At 43.5% G+C, this 18942-nt stretch overlaps 1 protein-coding gene across 1 annotated transcript in view; it reads right to left on the bottom strand.

Annotated features, from left to right (window-relative positions):
* Window positions 1–2092: 2092 nt before the first annotated feature.
* Window positions 2093–18942, bottom strand: part of LOC138970170 (mucin-22-like) — a 28668-nt gene continuing 11818 nt past the window's right edge. Inside the window, exons 6-8 of the mRNA XM_070342661.1 lie at window positions 6071–6264; window positions 3301–5506; window positions 2093–2118 (exon numbers count right to left, since the gene is read on the bottom strand). Coding sequence (XP_070198762.1) covers window positions 2093–2118; window positions 3301–5506; window positions 6071–6264 — 2426 coding nt within the window. The remainder of the gene's footprint in view (window positions 2119–3300; window positions 5507–6070; window positions 6265–18942) is intronic.

Below are 18942 nucleotides of genomic sequence, written 5' to 3'. Positions count from 1 at the left end.
TCAAGTAGGTTTAATTTGTACACATTACTCTAAAAAAAAAAAGTTTTAAAAAAAAGCAGTGATTGCCTACCTTCCTACCCAATTTTGTTTGGCTATGTTACCTTAACCACACCTATTTTTTTATTTTTTTTTTTTTTTGTGCCTAATCATAAAAGTTGCGAACATTTTGAGTGACATGTAGTTTGAAGTCATTGTAGCTCGGTCTATATGTAATGTTATAAGTTGTGTGTGTGTGTGTGTGTGTGTGTGTGTGTGTGTGTGTGTGTGTGTGTGTGTGTGTGTGTGTGGTGTGTGTGTGTGTGTGTGTGTGTGTGTGTGTGTGTGTGTGTGTGTGTGTGTGTGTGTGTGCTAAGTTTGGTTCTGACTATGATCACGCGAAGCCCTAACAAACAAGAGGCGAAGCCATCAAGGCTCACGTAAGAAATCGACAAACAGTAACACAAACTCAATCACTCCGTCACACACACACACACACACACACACACACACACACACACACACACACACACACACACACATACACACACACACACACACACACACACACACACACACACACACACACACACACACAGAAAGAGCATAGGTGAAACTGTGCAAGAAAGCGAGACACTAGATCTAGATCTGTCTGTCTGCTACTTACAAGGACACGACTGCCAACTAGTCTCGGCGCGCTCAAAATAATAATGACCGAGACTTTCAGTACTTCCTTCGCGTGACGTCTAACCCTCTTACGTCATAATGTGACGTCAATGTAATGTGACGTCTTCAAATGTTAGAGTTTCTACCACAGACATACACACGCACAGACGCACGCACGCACGCACGCACAGACAGACAAAGTTACGATCGCATAGGCTACACTTACGTGAGCCAAAAATGATGTCAATTAAAATTCGAAAATTCTGTGATTAGATAAATGATTTGTCATTTCAAGTGAGATCATAGAATTCACTACCTAGTCCTTGAATAGATTATATCTGCATAAATGGAGTTGTGGTATCTTGCGCCTTTATAAAACGTTCCCAGGAGTTTGTATTGGTTTCAGATATGGCTCGACTTGACTCTGTGAAGGGACGGAGCTTTTCTCTGTACACAGAAAGGTTACATGGATGATGTAATCCGCAGTAACGTATCATACATTATCAGTAAATAACAAAATACATGTAGGTGCTCTTTCTGCTTAACTCTGAAGCAAACTGTTGATTCATTTTGTAATATAGTCTTACAAATTATCGCTTTATGCTTTGTTTCTAATTATAATCCCGCCTTAGAAATATATATATATATGCTGTGCAACCCATGCGATTTCGTAACCTAGCTATCGTTGTCTGCATGTATTACACGCCCCTGAGGAAGGTCTTTGACCGAAAATTTGGGTAGCCAACTTATCTTCTTTGTTTGTTTTTATTTTTATATATGCTCCATATATTTTGACGACGTTTCATTTTCCGATCTGTGTTTTGCTGTAGGGATTATCCGGGTCATTACGCACGTGATCATAGGCTGCACGAGCTGCTCCATATATTTTGACATACATGATACCTAAAAAAATAAAAAAAGCACTTTTGTCAATCAATTGTTTAAATGCTTGTACAAGAACTCGGAACACATTTATCGCACAACACACAAAACAGTAACACAAATGTTTCGCAGATGGGATGTTTTTACCACCGAAGAACTCGCCCAAAACTCTATGTAAATAGATTCCTCACGGGAACTTTGCTGTACTTACAACTAGATTTTCGGTATGTGTCCAGGTAGAATATTGTTTTTATCCCCTGTAAAAGTCGGGACAGATCTGTGTAGTTACACATGATTCCTCGCAAGGGAAGGAATGCACCTTCAATGGACTTGACCAATGTGCTGCAAGAATCTATGAGGTTGTTGTTGTTGTTGTTGTGGTTGTTGTGGTTGTTGTTGTTGTGTGTTTTTGTTGTGGTTGTTGTTGTTGTGTGTTTTTGTTGTTTTTGTTTTTGTTGTTTGTTTTTATTTGTTTTATTTTTGGGTTTTTTTTACACGTGTCGCTTATTTAACGCTTGTCACTGCACGTCTTTCTCCTCTACTTCACAACGACTAGACCCCCGTCGCTCTAGGCTAACTGTAGAAACCTTTTTCCTGCAGCAGTAGCGAACAAGAGTAAGAAAATCAAAACATAGGAATAAGAACACAAAAGCAACGCAGATTGAAATAACCAGGGTAGATATGGCCGCGGTAGAAGCGGTAGGCGCCATCCACTGTGACGCGTGTTCACGTCGAAATCGTGACGTAGCGTTTCTCGGAATGACGTAGAGCTGTGGTGGTTTTGGTGGCGTGGCTGTAGCTCCTCTGGTCGCAGCATGGTTTTGCAGACATTTACACTGACGGCGGTTGTCTGGAACAAGACATGACATTTAGGCGCTCGGAACTATATATTAGGATTTGCGCCATATAAATACCCTTATGATTATTATTATTACTATTTGAAAGGCACACTCCTTCCCGTGAAAGCAGTTCGGCTCACCATCTCAGATTTCGGCATTCACAAGGGAAAAGAACATCCCCCCACTTGGTCACACACACACTGCTTGGTGTGCTGAGCTACACTTGTTGTTGCATCAATTGAATTAAAAAGCCATTAGTCGCTTTTACGAAATTAATTCATCCAACAGCAAAAAACGTGTGCACAGAGATCAACAAGGCTGTATATTTTTGGAGTTTAGGAATGGTGTGATTCGATGTAAAAGCATGGCAAGATCTTAGATGGTCAGCTGAGCTGTTTTCACAAGAAGCCTTATAACATGTTTTGGAAAGATTTTTGAAAAATGAAACCTAAATTACAGTCTAAAATACAGTAATAAATACAAAAACAACTATTTCCTTTTTTCCTACGACACTCTCGAGCGCGCGTGTGTGTGTGTGTGTGTGTGTGTGTGTGTGTGTGTGTGTGTATATGTGTGTGTGTGTGTGTGTGTGCGTGTGTGTGTGTGTATCTGTCTCTGTGTCTGTGTCTGTGTCTGTGTGGGAGAGTGTCTGCTTTCTGTGCGAGCGTGCGTCTGACTGTCTGACTGTCTTTCGCTTTTTCTGTTCTTTCTTGCCGTCCGTGTCACTGTGTGTGTGTTTGTCTGTTTGTCTGTCCGTGCCTTTTTGTGTAATTAACACCGTGATGCTACTACACGTTTCTAAACTACAGAAGCCTTCAAAAAACACATGCTCAAATGCATGTGCAATTGTAAAGAAATGGCAAGCACAGACTTCATAAAAGCTGGCCATGCCCAATAATGTACTTTTCATTCCGACTTTAAAATGAGCTACAAATACCTGTGGTGAAAGGCGGTAAAACACTCGTCACCAGCTTTTCGTTCCGTCTCGTCGTGCTCGGTTTGGAGTTTTCCAGGGTGCACGACGTTGTTGTTTCAGCCTCAGTAGTGCCGGGTGTTGTTGTTTCAGACTCGGTAGTGCCGGGTGTTGTTCTTTCAGACTCGGTAGTGCCGGGTGTTGTTCTTTCAGACTCGGAACTGACGGGTGTTGTTGTTTCAGCCTCAGTAGTGCCTGGTGTTGTTGTTTCAGACTCGGTAGTGCCGGGTGTTGTTGTTTCAGACTCGGTATTGCTAAGAGTTGCCGTTTCAGATTCGGTAGTGCCAGACGTTGTTGTTTCAGACTCGGTAGTGTCGGACGTTGTTGTTTCAGCCTCAGTAGTGCCGGACGTTGTTGTTTCAGCCTCAGTAGTGCCGAGTGTTGTTGTTTCAGACTTGGTAGTGACGGGTGTTGTTGTTTCAGACTCGGTAGTGCCAGGTGTCGTTGTTTCAGACTCGGTAGTGCCAGACGTTGTTGTTTCAGACTCGGTAGTGCAGGACATTGTTGTTTCAGACACGGTAGCGCCGGACGTTGTTATTTCAGACTCGGTAGTGCCGGGTGTTGTTGTTTCAGACTCGGTAGTGACAGGTGTCGTCTTTTCAGACTCAGTAGTACCGGGTGTTGTTGTTTCAGACTCAGTAGTGACAGGTGTTGTTGTATCAGACTCGGTAGTGACGGGTGTTGTTGTTTCAGACTCGGTAGTGACGGGTGTTGTTGTTTCAGACTCGGTAGTGCCGGGTGTTGTTGTTTCAGACTCGGTAGTGACAGGTGTTGTTGTTTCAGCCTCAGTAGTGCTGGATGTTGTTGTTTCAGACTCAGTTGTACCGGTCGTTGTTGTTTCAGACTCAGTTGTACCGGTCGTTGTTGTTTCAGACTCAGTAGTGTACGACGTTTTCGTTTCAAACTCAGCAGTGCTGGGTGTTGTTGTTTCAGACTCAGTAATGCCGGGTGTTGTTGTTTCAGACTCTGTAGTGCCGGGTGTTGTTGTTTTAGACTCGGTAGTGACGGGTGTTGTTGTATCAGATCCGGTAGTGACGGGTGTTGTTGTATCAGACTCGGTAGTGACAGGTGTTGTTGTTTCAGACTCGGTAGTGACGGGTGTTGTTGTTTCAGACTCGGTAGTGCCGGGTGTTGTTGTTTCAGACTCGGTAGTGACGGGTGTTGTTGTTTCAGACTCGGTAGTGATGGGTGTTGTTGTTTCAGACTTGGTAGTGATGGGTGTTGTTGTTTCAGACTCGGTAGTGACGGACGTTGTTGTTTCAGACTCGGTAGTGATGGGTGTTGTTGTTTTAGATTCGGTAGTGCCGGGTGTTGTTGTTTTAGACTCAGTAGTGCCAGACGTTTTTGTTTCAGACTCAGTAGTGCCAGGTGTTGTTGTTTTAGGCTCGATGGTGCCATGGGTTGTCGTTTTTGACTCTGTGGTACCAGTAGTTGTTGTTTCAAACTTGGTGATGCCGGTCGTTGTTGTTTTAGACTCCTTTGTGCCAGGAACAATCGTTTCAGCCTTGGTTGTGCCTGACGTTGTGATTTCTGACTCAGTAGTACTGGACGTTGTCATTTCAGACTCAGTAGTGCCGGAAGTTGTTGTTTCAGACTCGGTGGTGCCGGACGTTGTCATTTCAGACTCGGTAGTGCCGGACGTTGTCATTTCTGACTCAGTTGTGCTGGAAGTTGTTGTTTCAGACTCGGTGGTGCCGGACGTTGTCGTTTCTGACTCAGTAGTGCCGGAAGTTGTTGTTTCAGACTCGGTATTGCCGGACGGTGTCGGGTCAGATTCGGTGGTGCCGGACGTTGTCGGGTCAGACTCGGTAGTGCCGGACGTTGTCGGGTCAGACTCGGTAGTGCCAGACGTTGTCGGGTCAGACTCGGTAGTGCCGGACGTTGTCGTTCCAGACTCGGTAGTGCCGGACGTTGTCGGGTCAGACTCGGTAGTGCCGGACGTTGTCGGGTCAAACTCAGTAGTGCCGGACGTTGTCGGGTCAGACTCGGTAGTGCCGGACGTTGTCGTTTCAAACTCGGTAGTGCGAGACGTTGTTGTTTCAGACTCGGTAGTGCCGGACGTTGTTGTTTCTGACTCGGTAGTTCCGGCCGTTGTCGTGTCAGATTCGGTAGTGTGAGGTGTTGTTAGTTCAGGGTGTGTCACATTGAAAACCAGAGTACACACGAAGTCCTGGGGGTCAATCCGTAATGGTCCTATTGGATATGGTTTCCTTAAATTGTTTGTCACCGAATAAGACGACTTGGAATTATCTATTTTACCTGATGAAGTGACAATAGGAAATCAATGAGCTTCAGACAAAATGAATATCAATCAATCAATTAGTGTAAACAGCAATCACCTTCAATAGGCCAGATAAATCCGAGCAAGGCAGTAGGTCAGAAAAAAGAAGCAAGCCAGACCATAGGCCTAAACACACTGAACAGGGCAGGTTGCACAAACAATCAGGAGCTCTCCTAATAAAAGTCTCATCAACAAGAAAACGATACGTTGATACAAACGGGAATTGTTCATGAAGCAGGGCGGTATAGAAAAAGGCTAAGAACAAAAACAAGCGCTTTAATGTCTGTAATGAAAACAGAAATTTGACTTCATGCATTCCACACAAACGTACACTCTGTTTTAAAAGCTGTCTTTACGAGAGAGAGAGAAAAAAATTGGGACATTGAATGTTTCCTTACCCATAAAGCAGTGTTGTAGGTACCTATGCCCATATACATCTGAAGCGCGGGATACCTGTATACGCTGGGGTTCTGTCTGGGGACAGCTAACAGACTGTTTGTTCCACGAGGCCATTAGACACTCCTTCCCCGCCTCTTGCTGTTTGTCGCACAGCGCTAAGCAGTCGTCCAATGACGTCACATCGTGGTGTGACTTGGACATCGTATCAAGTGAAGTGATGTCAGAATAGTGACCGAAGGTGCAACAATCTGCAAAAGTCAAAGATGATTATGACGTAAGCACCCAAGGTCAACTGAAAGGAGGGTGGTGGGAGGTGGGGTTAAAGGCCTAACTGGGAAAGTTTGTCATAAACGTCAAAAATGAATGTTTAAACCGGAAGGATTTAAACTACCAATGTAAAATCAAATACATATCAAAACTAATCAAAACAAGGAATATTTTGTATAAAAACGGTTCATTGACTTTATAAAGCAAAAAATACCTTAATTGCTTCCAAGAGTGGAACCAAGAAATAGCAACACTGATTGTGATAGCTTCCTCAACAACAGAATTTCGGTTTCTTCTTTTTTTTTCAAAAGTGTCCCTGTTACTGTGAATGCAGTGCAAATTGTTGTACTTGAAAAGTATATCAGTTGAATGGCTTTAATCTTATACATTGGAATCCACGCAATAGTCTTTTATAAAAGTACGCCAGCCATTATACTTATCACATGGACCTTGAATACAGTCAGATTCATATTAAGAATTCTTTACATTTTGTGAAGTTCTGACGATATTACAGAATATGTAATGACCTAGGTATTAGTGGTTCAATAGGTATAGGTTACAACACGAGTGGTTTTTTATATGGCTTGTATTTCAGTCAAGACCCAGCGGATGAATATCATAGGGATCCACGAGCCTCTGACGAGTGGATCCCGATGATATTCCCGCTGAGTCTTGACTGAAATACAAGCCATATAAAAAAACACACGAGTGTTGTAAGCTGTATATCCCATGCGTACACCAAAGACAACGTGGACCACAACAAAGCACTGTAGTTGTCTGTGGTGTGTAAAATAGGTGAGCCAGCGAGGTGTGTTCCTCTTCACTACCCCATGCTAAAGCGACGTCGCTGAAGAAATGAAGTGTGCTCAAACAAAGTGCATCCGTAAATGTGTGTTAAATCTACATTCAAACCACTGTTCGATTTGCTTTTGAATGCATTTTAGTTTCCAGATAGTAAAGGAAGCACACACAATGAAAGTTTTCATTGAATCAAAGACAGTTTCGATTTAGGTTCTGAGTCCGTCCAAGGTCACAGTTCCAGGCTAAGGTTGCCAAAACCGGTTTGGTTAACTCGGATCCCAATTCTAGTTTAATTTTTGTGTTGGAGTGTAGAATTACGAAAATAAACTAACATTTTACTGAATAACTTTCTTTAGATTTAACCAGTCATTTCATGTACGTGAAATATATCTCTGAGTTAATTTGTTCGATCGTGCTTGCGTTAATCAACCCATACTGGTAGCGTCAATTCTGTCTAAAACGGTGTAATGGCCGCTCCTTGAAACTGCGTGTTGAATACCGTTTGGACTGATTTTACTCCATCAGGATGAAATACACGTTTGCTGAGCTCTTGGATACTTTCATATAACCATGAACTTACGTCAGTGTAAAGCAAAATACAGTGGACGCCGCTTAATAAAACCACGGTTAATAGAGCCAGCCGCTTATAAAAACCGATTTCAGACGGTCCGGATGTATCACTATATCTTATGTATTAGAAAAAGCCGGTTAATAAAACCAACCCGCCGCTTATTAAAGCCAGTTTTCTCAGAGAAATCACGTAGTTTGTGACTAAAACTCACATTATCTTGTTCTGATGTGGAAGACGACCAACAAACAAACACTCATAAAATCGTTCTTCTCTGCCGAGTAATGATTCGTGACGGTGACAGTGAAATTATTGATGTACCGAAGTGATCAAAGTACACGTACATGTACATAATTAAAACAAAAGTTCAACATCCTTCCTGAAGTTTTGTTTAGATTCAAACAAGTGTAAATGACGAAAGAAAGTGACTGAGTGACGTAAACAAAAGAGAAGGGTTTTTTTTCTTTCGAAAATGACGTATTCCTGGACCGCCGGTTAATAAATCCGCCGCTTATTAAAGCCATTTTTCGTCGGTCCAGAAGTGGCTTTATTAAGCGGCGACCACTGTAGTTGGGCATGCTCGAAAAATGGATGAAACAGCCTGTGGTGGATGACGAAGCGAACCGGCCAGCGAAAAAGGTACACTCGTAACACTGACGCAGTGCATCTTTGCTTGTTGAACACACAGAGAGACACGAACACACACAGACACCCACCCGTACGCAAACACACACAGACACCCGCGCGTGCGCGCGAGTGAATTGCTTAGGTTGGATGTCAAATTAAAAAGATCTGAAACAACTTATTTGATTTTGAGCATAGATCTACATCATGTGTTTAAATTTTTAACTTTGCAGAAGTTAGTCTCAGTGTTCTGGCTAGCTTCACCTCAAATGAACAGCGAGGTTCGTTTGCTGTCACTGTCAGTTGATTCTTCGCTTTTGTTCTTTTTTGACTCGACCTGCACCCAAAGTGTAAAGATAAACGCTTTGTTTACTGAATCGCATACCACAGATACGTATCATGGTTTTGTCCTCTGTGAATGTTGTGTTTTCTTTTGTTTAGCCATGTGAGCAATGCTCTTCATCAATCCACTGAAACATGTTCGGTGCAGTGTCAAGGGTAGGCAGAAGTATAGGCCTAGTTCCTCGGCCAAACCGGAATCGGTACTATGATATATTTTTTGAGCCCATTATGTATTAATTGAAGCCGAAAAATACAACATATATACCCATAGTGGCATTACAGAGACAAAGAAGCAGCTCATGGGATATATATATCAAGTGTGTGTGTGTGTGTATACCCTTGAGGAGGGTCTGATGCTCCCAATAGGCTGTCTGTGAAGGGATACTATTTTCTCTCTCTTTTACTCTGCTAAGAGATTTTAACAAATCTCGGAAGAAAGTCTCTGCCTACTTTCAATTGTTTCTTTTACAATTTCTGATGTTTTTATATATATATATATACTGTTCAAAAAAAGAAACGCATAGCTTGTAATATTTGGTTAATTTAGTTATATGGCTACAAGGATATCCACCAAACTGCAGAAAATGTTTATCTGGTCGTCGACCTTTCGTCCATTGCCACAAGTGAGCTCTGCACGTGACGCATGCGTTATCAGTGGCTACAATGTCAAAATTGCTCATTTGGCATGACCACTCGTCATGCTTCAGTGTAATCTCGTGAAACTCGGGGAATATTGAGCTCTCACCATGTCTTCCAAAACCCATAAAAGCGGATTGTTCGCCACAAAGAAATCAGACGACAATTCAGCGACGAAAGATGGCCCGATTGAGCAGAGAAGACCGCCAAATTGCATTGGGTCGTTTACAAGCAGGCCAAAGTCAAAGTGCAATCGCCAGGCACTTCCACGTGTCCCAGAGCACCATCAGTAGACTGTGGGTCAGGTTTCAAGCCACTGGCTCCGTTGCTGACTTGCCACGAGCGGGAAGACCAAGGGCGACAACTGCTGCTCACGACCGCTTCATACGGCTCCGCCACCTCCGGAATCGTTTCCTGTCGGCCTCATCTTCTGTCCAGGCTCTCCCCGGGCCACACCGATTATCGGACCAGACCGTGCGGAACCGCCTGCATGAAGCTGGTTTGAGAGCTCGCAGACCTCACAGAGGAGCTGTCCTCACCCGCCGCCATCGCCAGAACCGAGTGCAGTGGGGCAACCAGCACCTTCGCTGGACCGTCCGGAATCACTGGAGACACGTGTGGTTCAGCGACGAGTCCTACTTCCTGCTCGCAGCGACATGATGGTCGGAGGAGGGTCTACCGGAGAGTAAACGAACGTTACGCGCCCAACTGTGTGGATGAGGCACCCGTTCATGGTGGTGGAGGCGTCATGGTGTGGGGGGCGATCAATACCGCTGGAAGGAGCACCCTGGTGCACGTCCAAGGGCGCATAACTGCCCAGCGATACGCGGAGGAAATTCTGCGCCCACACGCCCTTCCTCTTCTGGCTGACCAGGATGCCATATTCCAGCAGGACAACGCTCGCCCGCACACAGCACGACTCACCACCCAGTTCCTCACCGACCACCATGTCCAGGTGCTTCCCTGGCCATCCATGTCGCCAGACATGAACCCGATAGAACACCTCTGGGATGAATTGGACAGACGTGTGCGCAGGCGAGAAGAAGCGCCGGCAAATCACCGCGATCTATTGCAGGCACTTCAGGAGGAGTGGGACACCATCCCACAGCAAGATATCCGGCATCTGATCCAGTCCATGCCCAGAAGGTGCTGGGCAGTTGTTGCTGCTCAAGGCAGTCACACCCCCTACTGACTTGACAGCCTCAGCACCCAATCGTATTGATTGACTGATTGATTTGAAGATGCAAATGAACTGTGTGTGCATTCAACTGTGTCCATACCAAATTTCAAACAAATAATCTAAATATTGGATTTTCTGTTAATTTTTTCGAAAAATAAAACAAATTTGGCAAGTAGCAACTATGCGTTTCTTTTTTTGAACAGTATATATAGGGAAAAGACACAGGGGAAGTGGGGGTGGCGCCCATGGCTTTGCAGACACGCATAAACCACTCACAAACAAATATCAGAAGATTTTGTGGAAAATATTCGGGTAGTGTGACTTAAAATTATTCATTGACACACGCGCAACATTCTCGCACGCGCGCAAACACACACACACACACACACACACACACACACACACACACACACACACACACACACACACACATACACACACACACACACACACACATACATACACACACACACACATACACACACGCACACACATACATACTCACACACACATACACACACACACACACACACACACACACACACACACACACACACACGCAAACACAATCACATTTTTGTATGCCTACCTTCGAAAAACTCGCAGACACACGCGGAACGGGTTGCATCACATGCCGATGTCCTCCACAAACTTCCCTCCGTTCTGACACACCAGTGTTTGCCAAAATCATTGGGCTCCGAAGCTTGTCGCTTCCAAAAATGAACAGGAGAGAACGGGTATCTGTACTCGGTGCCGTCTCTCTCCCATTTGAATCTCCAATTGTTATAATAAGCTCCTCGAATCCTGTACAGACCTGACCATACCTCGTAATCGTCGGGCCTGGGTAACAGAAAAAAAGATATAATTCTATTTAGAACGCATCATGAAATGTGTCACCGTGTGAGAAAAACGAAACCCAGTCCCAACACACTTTTTAAACACGCCGGCATGTGAACATTTATTAACGTCATTTTGAGCTATTTTGATTTTACAGGATATAATCTGCATAAAATAAATGACAAACAAGATGCGAAGCCTTCAAGGCTCACGTAAGAAATCGACAAACAGTAACACAAACTCAATCACTCCGTCACACACACACACACACACACACACACACACACACACACACACACACACACACACACACACACACACACACACACAGAGAAAGAGCATAGGTGAAACTCTGCAAGAAAGCGAGACACTAGATCTAGATCTGTCTGTCTGCATGTAGCCTACTTACAAGGACACGACTGCCAACTAGTCTCGGCGCGCTCAAAATAATAATGACCGAGACTGTCAGTACTTCCTTCGCGTGACGTCTAACCCTCTTACGTCATAATGTGACGTCAATGTAATGTGACGTCTTCAAATGTTAGAGTTTCTACCACAGACATACACACGCACAGACGCACGCACGCACGCACGCACAGACAGACAAAGTTACGATCGCATAGGCTACACTTACGTGAGCCAAAAAGTGTTGCCAATTTCAAACCAGAGAATTGTTTTTCTGCTTGTTTTGGACGATTGTTGTAACGCTTGCAGTGCAGAACGTCAGACTATTTTGACTATTTTTCACAGGCCTAGATACCCGTCTACAATACCACATTTGAGTTCCGTGTGTTGACCTGAACACGTGTTCAGTTGTTGTTGTCTGGGATGTTGGTGGGGTTTTTTAAATCATAAGTCACATTTTCATGTCTGTACTGTTTGTAATACACCTAGCGCGTTCGTTGATTATTACTTGTATTTCATATCATGCGTTATTATCACACTGCTTGAAAATTCACGTTGAAAGCTAGCTGCAGCAACAACCGTCGCGCTAAATGGGTGTGTGCAGGTCCAGAGCTAACATCAGCCGTCTGCACCGGCTTCTGGCAGAACGACCGGGGTCTCCAGCGTGCCATGGAGGTGGGACATGGATTTCGTCTTTCAGTCACCATATAAAGTTACCCCCCCCCCCTACCTCCCCCGACCCCCGGCCTCGATTCGAACCTGTTAACCGAGGATCACAAGTCAAGTACTCCCTCAACTGAGCTACCAGATGCACGCACACACACACACAAACTCAGAAACACACACACACACACACACACACCCACACACACACACATACACACACATACACGCACACACACACACACACACACACACACACACACACACACACACACACACACACCAGCCCCCGCTCAACTTATAGAATACCCCGGGTACCTGACTGTGTCCATCCAGTGTTTGAAGGCGCTGTGAGTCAGGTAGTTGTTCGTAACGGGTAGATGTCCACCCTGATCTCGACAAAAACGAGCTGCTTCGTTCCATGTAATTTTGAGGTTGGGATACAGGATCCATTTAACTGGCGGCGTGGCTGTGGCAGGGAAAACAAGCAAACAAGCAAAGAGGCTGAGACAGAAAACCACACAAAGAAGCCTCAGAAAGACAAGCAGACAGATGGTAAGAAAACAAGGCCAGGCAAAACAGCAAACAAACAACAACAGCAAACAAACAACAACGGGAAAAAACAAAAAAACATTAAAGGTGCAGTCCTTCCTGTGAAATAAATTCTCCTCACCTTCTCCGATCAGGCCAGGCCTTTACATGGGTGTATCCTACATACGTGAGTGAGACCACTCATGAGATAACAATATCGTTCAAACCACTAGTGTGTTTATCATGTAAATGAGGTCATGTCAAACTAGTTTGGCAGGGACCTGCTTTTCGACTGCTTATGATGCCAGAGTCACCGAGACAAACGTCATTATAGAAGCTCTTTTACGCTATGCTGTTTCTCCTGGTAGAAGTTTTAGAACTTTCACGTCACGCTACACTTTCTAGAGTGACGTGTCTTTGCTTTGACGTCAAAGATTGCACGAGGCTTTGGAATAGATGAGGTTCCAAAAGAAGCGTCTTCAATTTGGACGCCTCCACTGCGGGACGTTTTGAGTAAAATACACGTAAGTACAGTATGTAGGATAAACAGAATACTACATGGCTTGCTGTGTCGTACCAGATTTACACTCGTTGCTTTTTCAAATAGTGAACTCGTGTAAATGTGGTACGACACAGCAAGCCATGTAGTATTCTCTATTAAGGACATCCCTCCACTTGGATACGTCAACATCCAGAATGATTCCTGTGAAAAGTTGGACTTTTTGTGAATTAAAGGCACAGTCAGCCTCCCGTAAACCATCACAGACTCTGTCAGGCGTTTACACACAGTACAAACACCCTTTCATTTAAACACTCACCACTTGAGAATATCCTAGGTGCCCTCCGTAAAGAGCGAGCAATTTTCAAAGAATTTATTTTTGCGTGGTTTATCTCACCCCTGAACCATCGTGATCGAACCCGTGTGATCCAGTTTCCTTTTTTTCACAATGTGTTTGTGATGTCAATGCGACTCGCTGTAAGCTTATCAATCAATCAATCAATCAATCAATGAGTCTTATATCGCGCATATTCCGTGGGTACAGTTCTAGGCGCTCTGCAGTGATGCCGTGTGAGATTAAATTTTATACGGCCAGTAGATTGCAGCCATTTCGGCGCATATTTACCTTTCACGGCCTATTATTCCAAGTCACACGGGTATAGGTAGACAATTATTAACTGTGCCTAAGCAATTTTGCCAGGAAAGACCCTTTTGTCAATCGTGGGATCTTTAACGTGCACACCCAATGTAGTGTACACGGGGGGAGGTTCGGACACCGAAGAGAGTCTGCACACAAAGTTGACTCTGTGAAATAAATTTCCGCCGAACCTGGGATCGAACTCACGCTGACAGCGGCCAACTGAATACAAATCCAGCGCGCTACCAACTGAGCTATATCCCCGCAATAGCACGTTATTGTGTACCTCTGAATCTAAAACGCAACAAACGGCTGCGAGTCGCACGAACTAGAGCGGTGGCGGTTGTTCATTCAGAACCGTCATCTGCTACGAGAAAGACGTTTTGCGTGACACGTTTCCGGGCTTTTCTTTTTTCAAACTTTCAAAACTTTGAATAGTACTGCACTGATGTTGTCTTGGTGAAAAAGGAGTTCTTTTATGATTTAAGAATGTTTGTGTAAGAAGCTGTCAATCTATTATTTAGATTTTAAAAGTTAGGTCTAGCGTCAAAACGAGGCGCCATAGTCAGTTCGGATAGTCCACAAAATGTCTCACTCTCGACAGAAAGCAGCCAGGATGTTCCCGTTCGGTGAGTGTTCAAATGGAAACTGTATGCTTGCACTGTATGTTGAGGCTCGGGGAGCTCGGTGATGGTTTACGGGAGGCTTACTGTGCCTTGAATTTGGAAGATTGACACTTGTGGCTGTTAAGAATTTAATTTACCAAAATCCGACTATGCATAGAAAGCTTCCCGGCCGTTGGTGTGTTGGTATGTGACCAAGGGGAGGAATTAGGCCTAAAAAAAAATAGGTGTGGTTACGGTAACCCGACCTACCCTATTTTTAGGGGCCGACCCTATAACTTTTTATTACATTTGCCCCCCCCCCCCCCCCCCCCCCCAAAAAAAAAAAAAAAAAAAAAAAAAGAGTGCAGAAAATGCAATGAAAGCGAAAGCGCTCGAGTCGCACACTTATTTCCCTGTCAAGTAGGTTTAATTTGTACACAATAGAAAAAAAAGTTTATTATGTTTGGCTATGTTACCTTAACCACACCTATTTTTGGGGGGGCCTTACATTATCCCATGTAAAAGCCTGGTCACATCTGAAACAGCGTGCCGAATCGTTTACACTGAAAGGATAATGCCTTCAGCTAGTTTGTTTTAACAACCCTATTTGAACACTGTATAATTGGTTTTTGCTGAATTGTTTGGATGTTGCTCTTAACGACATCAACACTAATCAAACCAATAATCTCAGAATAACAGAACGACACCAAATAGTGTATAAACAACCATTTAGACAGTAATTTTATCAATCACCCGATGGATTGGGGAGGGAAAGAATGGAATAAGAGAGAGAGAGCGAGAGAGAGAGAGAGAGAAAGAAAGAGAGAGAGAGCGAGAGAGAGAGAGAGCGAGACAATGACAAATTCTTTATTTACGAGGGTAATGGCATAAGCAAACAGGTGCTTTTTTACATCCAGCCCAGAGAGAGGGGGAGAGAGAGAGAGAGAGAGAGAGAGAGAGAGAGAGAGAGAGAGAGAGAGAGAGAGAAAAGAGAGAGAGTAGGAGGTGAAAAAAAGAGAGAGAGAGAGAGAGAGAGAGAGAAAGAGAGTGAGACAGGAAGAGACAGAGAGGAGAAGGTGGAGGAGGAGGAGGAGGAGAGAAGAAGAGAAAGACGAAAAGAGGAGTGGAGATAGGGAGGGGGTTAGAGAGAGAGAGAGAGGGAAAGGAGAGAGAGAGTTAGAGAGAGGAGGAAGAGAGGTGGAGAGAAGGAGAGAGAGAGAAGGAGAGAGAGAGGAGTAGGAGTGATAAAGAGAAAGAGGGAAGGAAGAGAGAGAGACACGAGGGGAGAGAGACAGGAGGGAAAAGAATGGAGGAGGAGAAGGGGTGAAAAAGAGAGACAGAAGGAAGGAAGAAAGAGAGGAGCAAAATGGATAGACAAGAAGGAGGATGAGAGAGTGAGAGATAGGTCAGAAAGCCTACGACTAAATCATTTTAATTCCTACATGTAGCAGGATGAAAAGTAACACTGTTGTTTGAATGTACATCATGTTTAAGAGGGGGGGGGTCCAAATTTCTTTCAGGGATAATTCGACGACGCGAAGCGTTTAGTTGAGGACGCGAAAATGAAGCAATCTGGTGCAATCTGAGTCAAGAAACTTCCATTAATACACCTTAAAAAAAAGTAAATTTAAGAGGACACATTTGGATCAAAACAAGACAAATTGAGCAATTTGGTGCAACCTGAGCCAGCAAATGACCCAACTACCTTCCAAAATTGTCATTTAACAGACAAAGGCTGGCACCTAGGGGGGTCCGCGGGCATGCCCCCCCGAAAAAAGTTTGATACAAATCAAGGAAAATGGAGCAATCTGGTGCAATCTGAGTCATCACTTTTTCTTTTTTTCAAATTATTATTTTTTTTATACATTTTTTTTCTCTCTCTTTTTTTTTGTTGAGGCTGGGGGTGGGGGGGTCCGGAAACCCCGGAACCCCCCCTGGATCCGCCCCTGATTGTTATATCCTTCAGAGCAATCCTAATTATCGTTCTGTGCATACAATATACATCTACGGGCTCCGCTGATCTATATTTTCATTGTATCCATTTTCATATTCGTTTTTTTTCATGCACACTCTGTTTGACTAAAACAACAGTAGGAAAAACAACCAATACAACAACAGTAAATAAATTATATTTGACTTCTAATCTTTTAATAACGCTTACAACGTTTTGTGTAATTGCTATGCCGTGTTTCAGAATTGAAACCTAAATTATAAATAAAGAAAAAATCACAATTCAGATAAAATTACAAATATATCTCATTTTACCTCCCTCCGTGAGAAAGATGCCGCAAGCAACGAACACAATCAAACGGGCCCAAGACTTCATATTTTTTTTTACAATCTCTGTAATTACATTTTCAAAAATATCCTTGAAGATAATGTCATTTATGAAATAAAATACCAGAAACATAATGCTAAATAGCCCACAGTTGTGTTCCAATGATGTGTTCATTGACACTAAGTTTCTGTCAAAACACGTGATAATGATTAAGTTGTTTAATTTCCGAGGGGTATTGGGGTGCTACTGAACGTACACAGCAACAGCAAAGTGTGCACAATCGACGAAGAATGAAAATTAATAATAATGAGGCCACGGTTTATTTGTCATTACCGATAAAAAAAAACAACATCGATAGCCATAAAACAGGAACAGAAAGAGAGAGTGTGAGACAGACTGACAGACAGACAGACAGACAGACAGACAGACAGACAGGCGTTTTGACGATATATCACATTCAAAAATAGAGACAAAAGGCGTTCAAAGAATTATTGGTTAAATATGATACAAAAGCGGTGCCTTTACAGTCATCTGAAACTGGGCTCAACCACTGAACGCAAAAAACATTATACCAAAGTATGCACAATCGACACTGGTTGAAATATAATGGCACTCTTCATCGGTCATTGTCGATTAAAAAAAAATGAGGTAATTTGCAACAATAGTGCACTTGTACTTTTCTGACGGTCTATTTTGGTATGCACTGGGTTGTTTGTTTGCCGTTGTTGTTTTTTCTTAAAGGGGATCTTTGTTCAATCGGCAGTAAAATGTCATTCGTGTAAGGTTTTGAAGTACATATTTACTGTATTTGAGTTTTGATTATGCCTATATTTTCACAGAGAAAATAAAAACAAAAAGAGGTCCAGGGTAGTTATGGCCATGCAGCTTCTATAAGGCCAAATAAAAATATATGTTGGTTTAGGGTAACCCGACCGACCCTATTTTTTTCCGCCGACCCTAAAACTTTTTTTTCATTTCTCAAAAAAACAAAACTTTCGGCACATTTCAAGGAAAGTAACCTCCTTTAAAATCGACTAAATTTAAGATTAAAAACAAATTAAAATAAAAAAGCCGACCTACCCACCCTATCTGTTTTGGTCACGTTAGCCTAAAATAATCAACACATATTTTTGTTTTGCATAACAAAGATTTACCATTGCTGTAGTTCATGATGGGTAGTCGTGGAAGTATTTTCTCTTGCGAACATAACGGTTTTAAATGAGCAGGTTCATGCCATTGATTCTTTAAGATGGATGGTTGGTGGTAGGTTTTTCGTGTCGCTTTAACCTATTTCGCTATTACTGTATTAGGGACCGTTTTAATGTATTTCCTTTCTCAGTTTATATGGTTGTCTCCGTGTTTGAAACTATTTACATTGAGGCTGTTGGTCCGGGAACAGACTACTTCCAATCCAGGTGGCGGATATAGAATAAGCAGTCCCGGACCAACTAGTGGTGTCTCTACCAGGACGGGGTGGGTTGGCAGATGGCACTGACTACCCTATAAATGCCCTACGTGTCCGATGACGGTTACACCATGCAAGTAAGAGCCGCATTAAAAGCTTTAGCCCCGGGGTGGGACCCCCGGTAAGAAATCCCCCATGTGTTCCCAGGGTTAGGATTTTGAGCCAGGAACTAAGGGCGGGGTAACCCTGAAAGAAACCCAAGGGCTGAAGTCGGAGGATCTGGGCCAACAGGTGCACCTTAACCAACCACAGGTCCACGCAAATCACAACAAGTCGCGTAAGGCGAAAATACAACATTTAGTCAAGTAGCTGTCGAACTCACAGAATGAAACTGAACGCAACGCAACGCAGCAAGACCGTATACTCGTAGCATCGTCACTCCACCGCCCGTGGCAAAGGCAGTGCCAGTGGAATTGACAAGAAGAACGGGGTATTCGTTGCGCTAAGAAGGATAGCACGCTTTTCTGTCGCTCTCTTCGTTTTAACTTTCTGAGCGTGTTTTTAATCCAAACATATCATATCTAATGTTTTTGGAATCAGGAACCGACAAGAAATAAGATGAAAGTGGTTTTAAATTGATTTCGAAAA

Source organism: Littorina saxatilis, linkage group LG7, assembly GCF_037325665.1.
Source record: "Littorina saxatilis isolate snail1 linkage group LG7, US_GU_Lsax_2.0, whole genome shotgun sequence".
Taxonomy (NCBI): domain Eukaryota; kingdom Metazoa; phylum Mollusca; class Gastropoda; order Littorinimorpha; family Littorinidae; genus Littorina; species Littorina saxatilis.
This window is presented reverse-complemented; position numbering and strand designations above follow the sequence as displayed.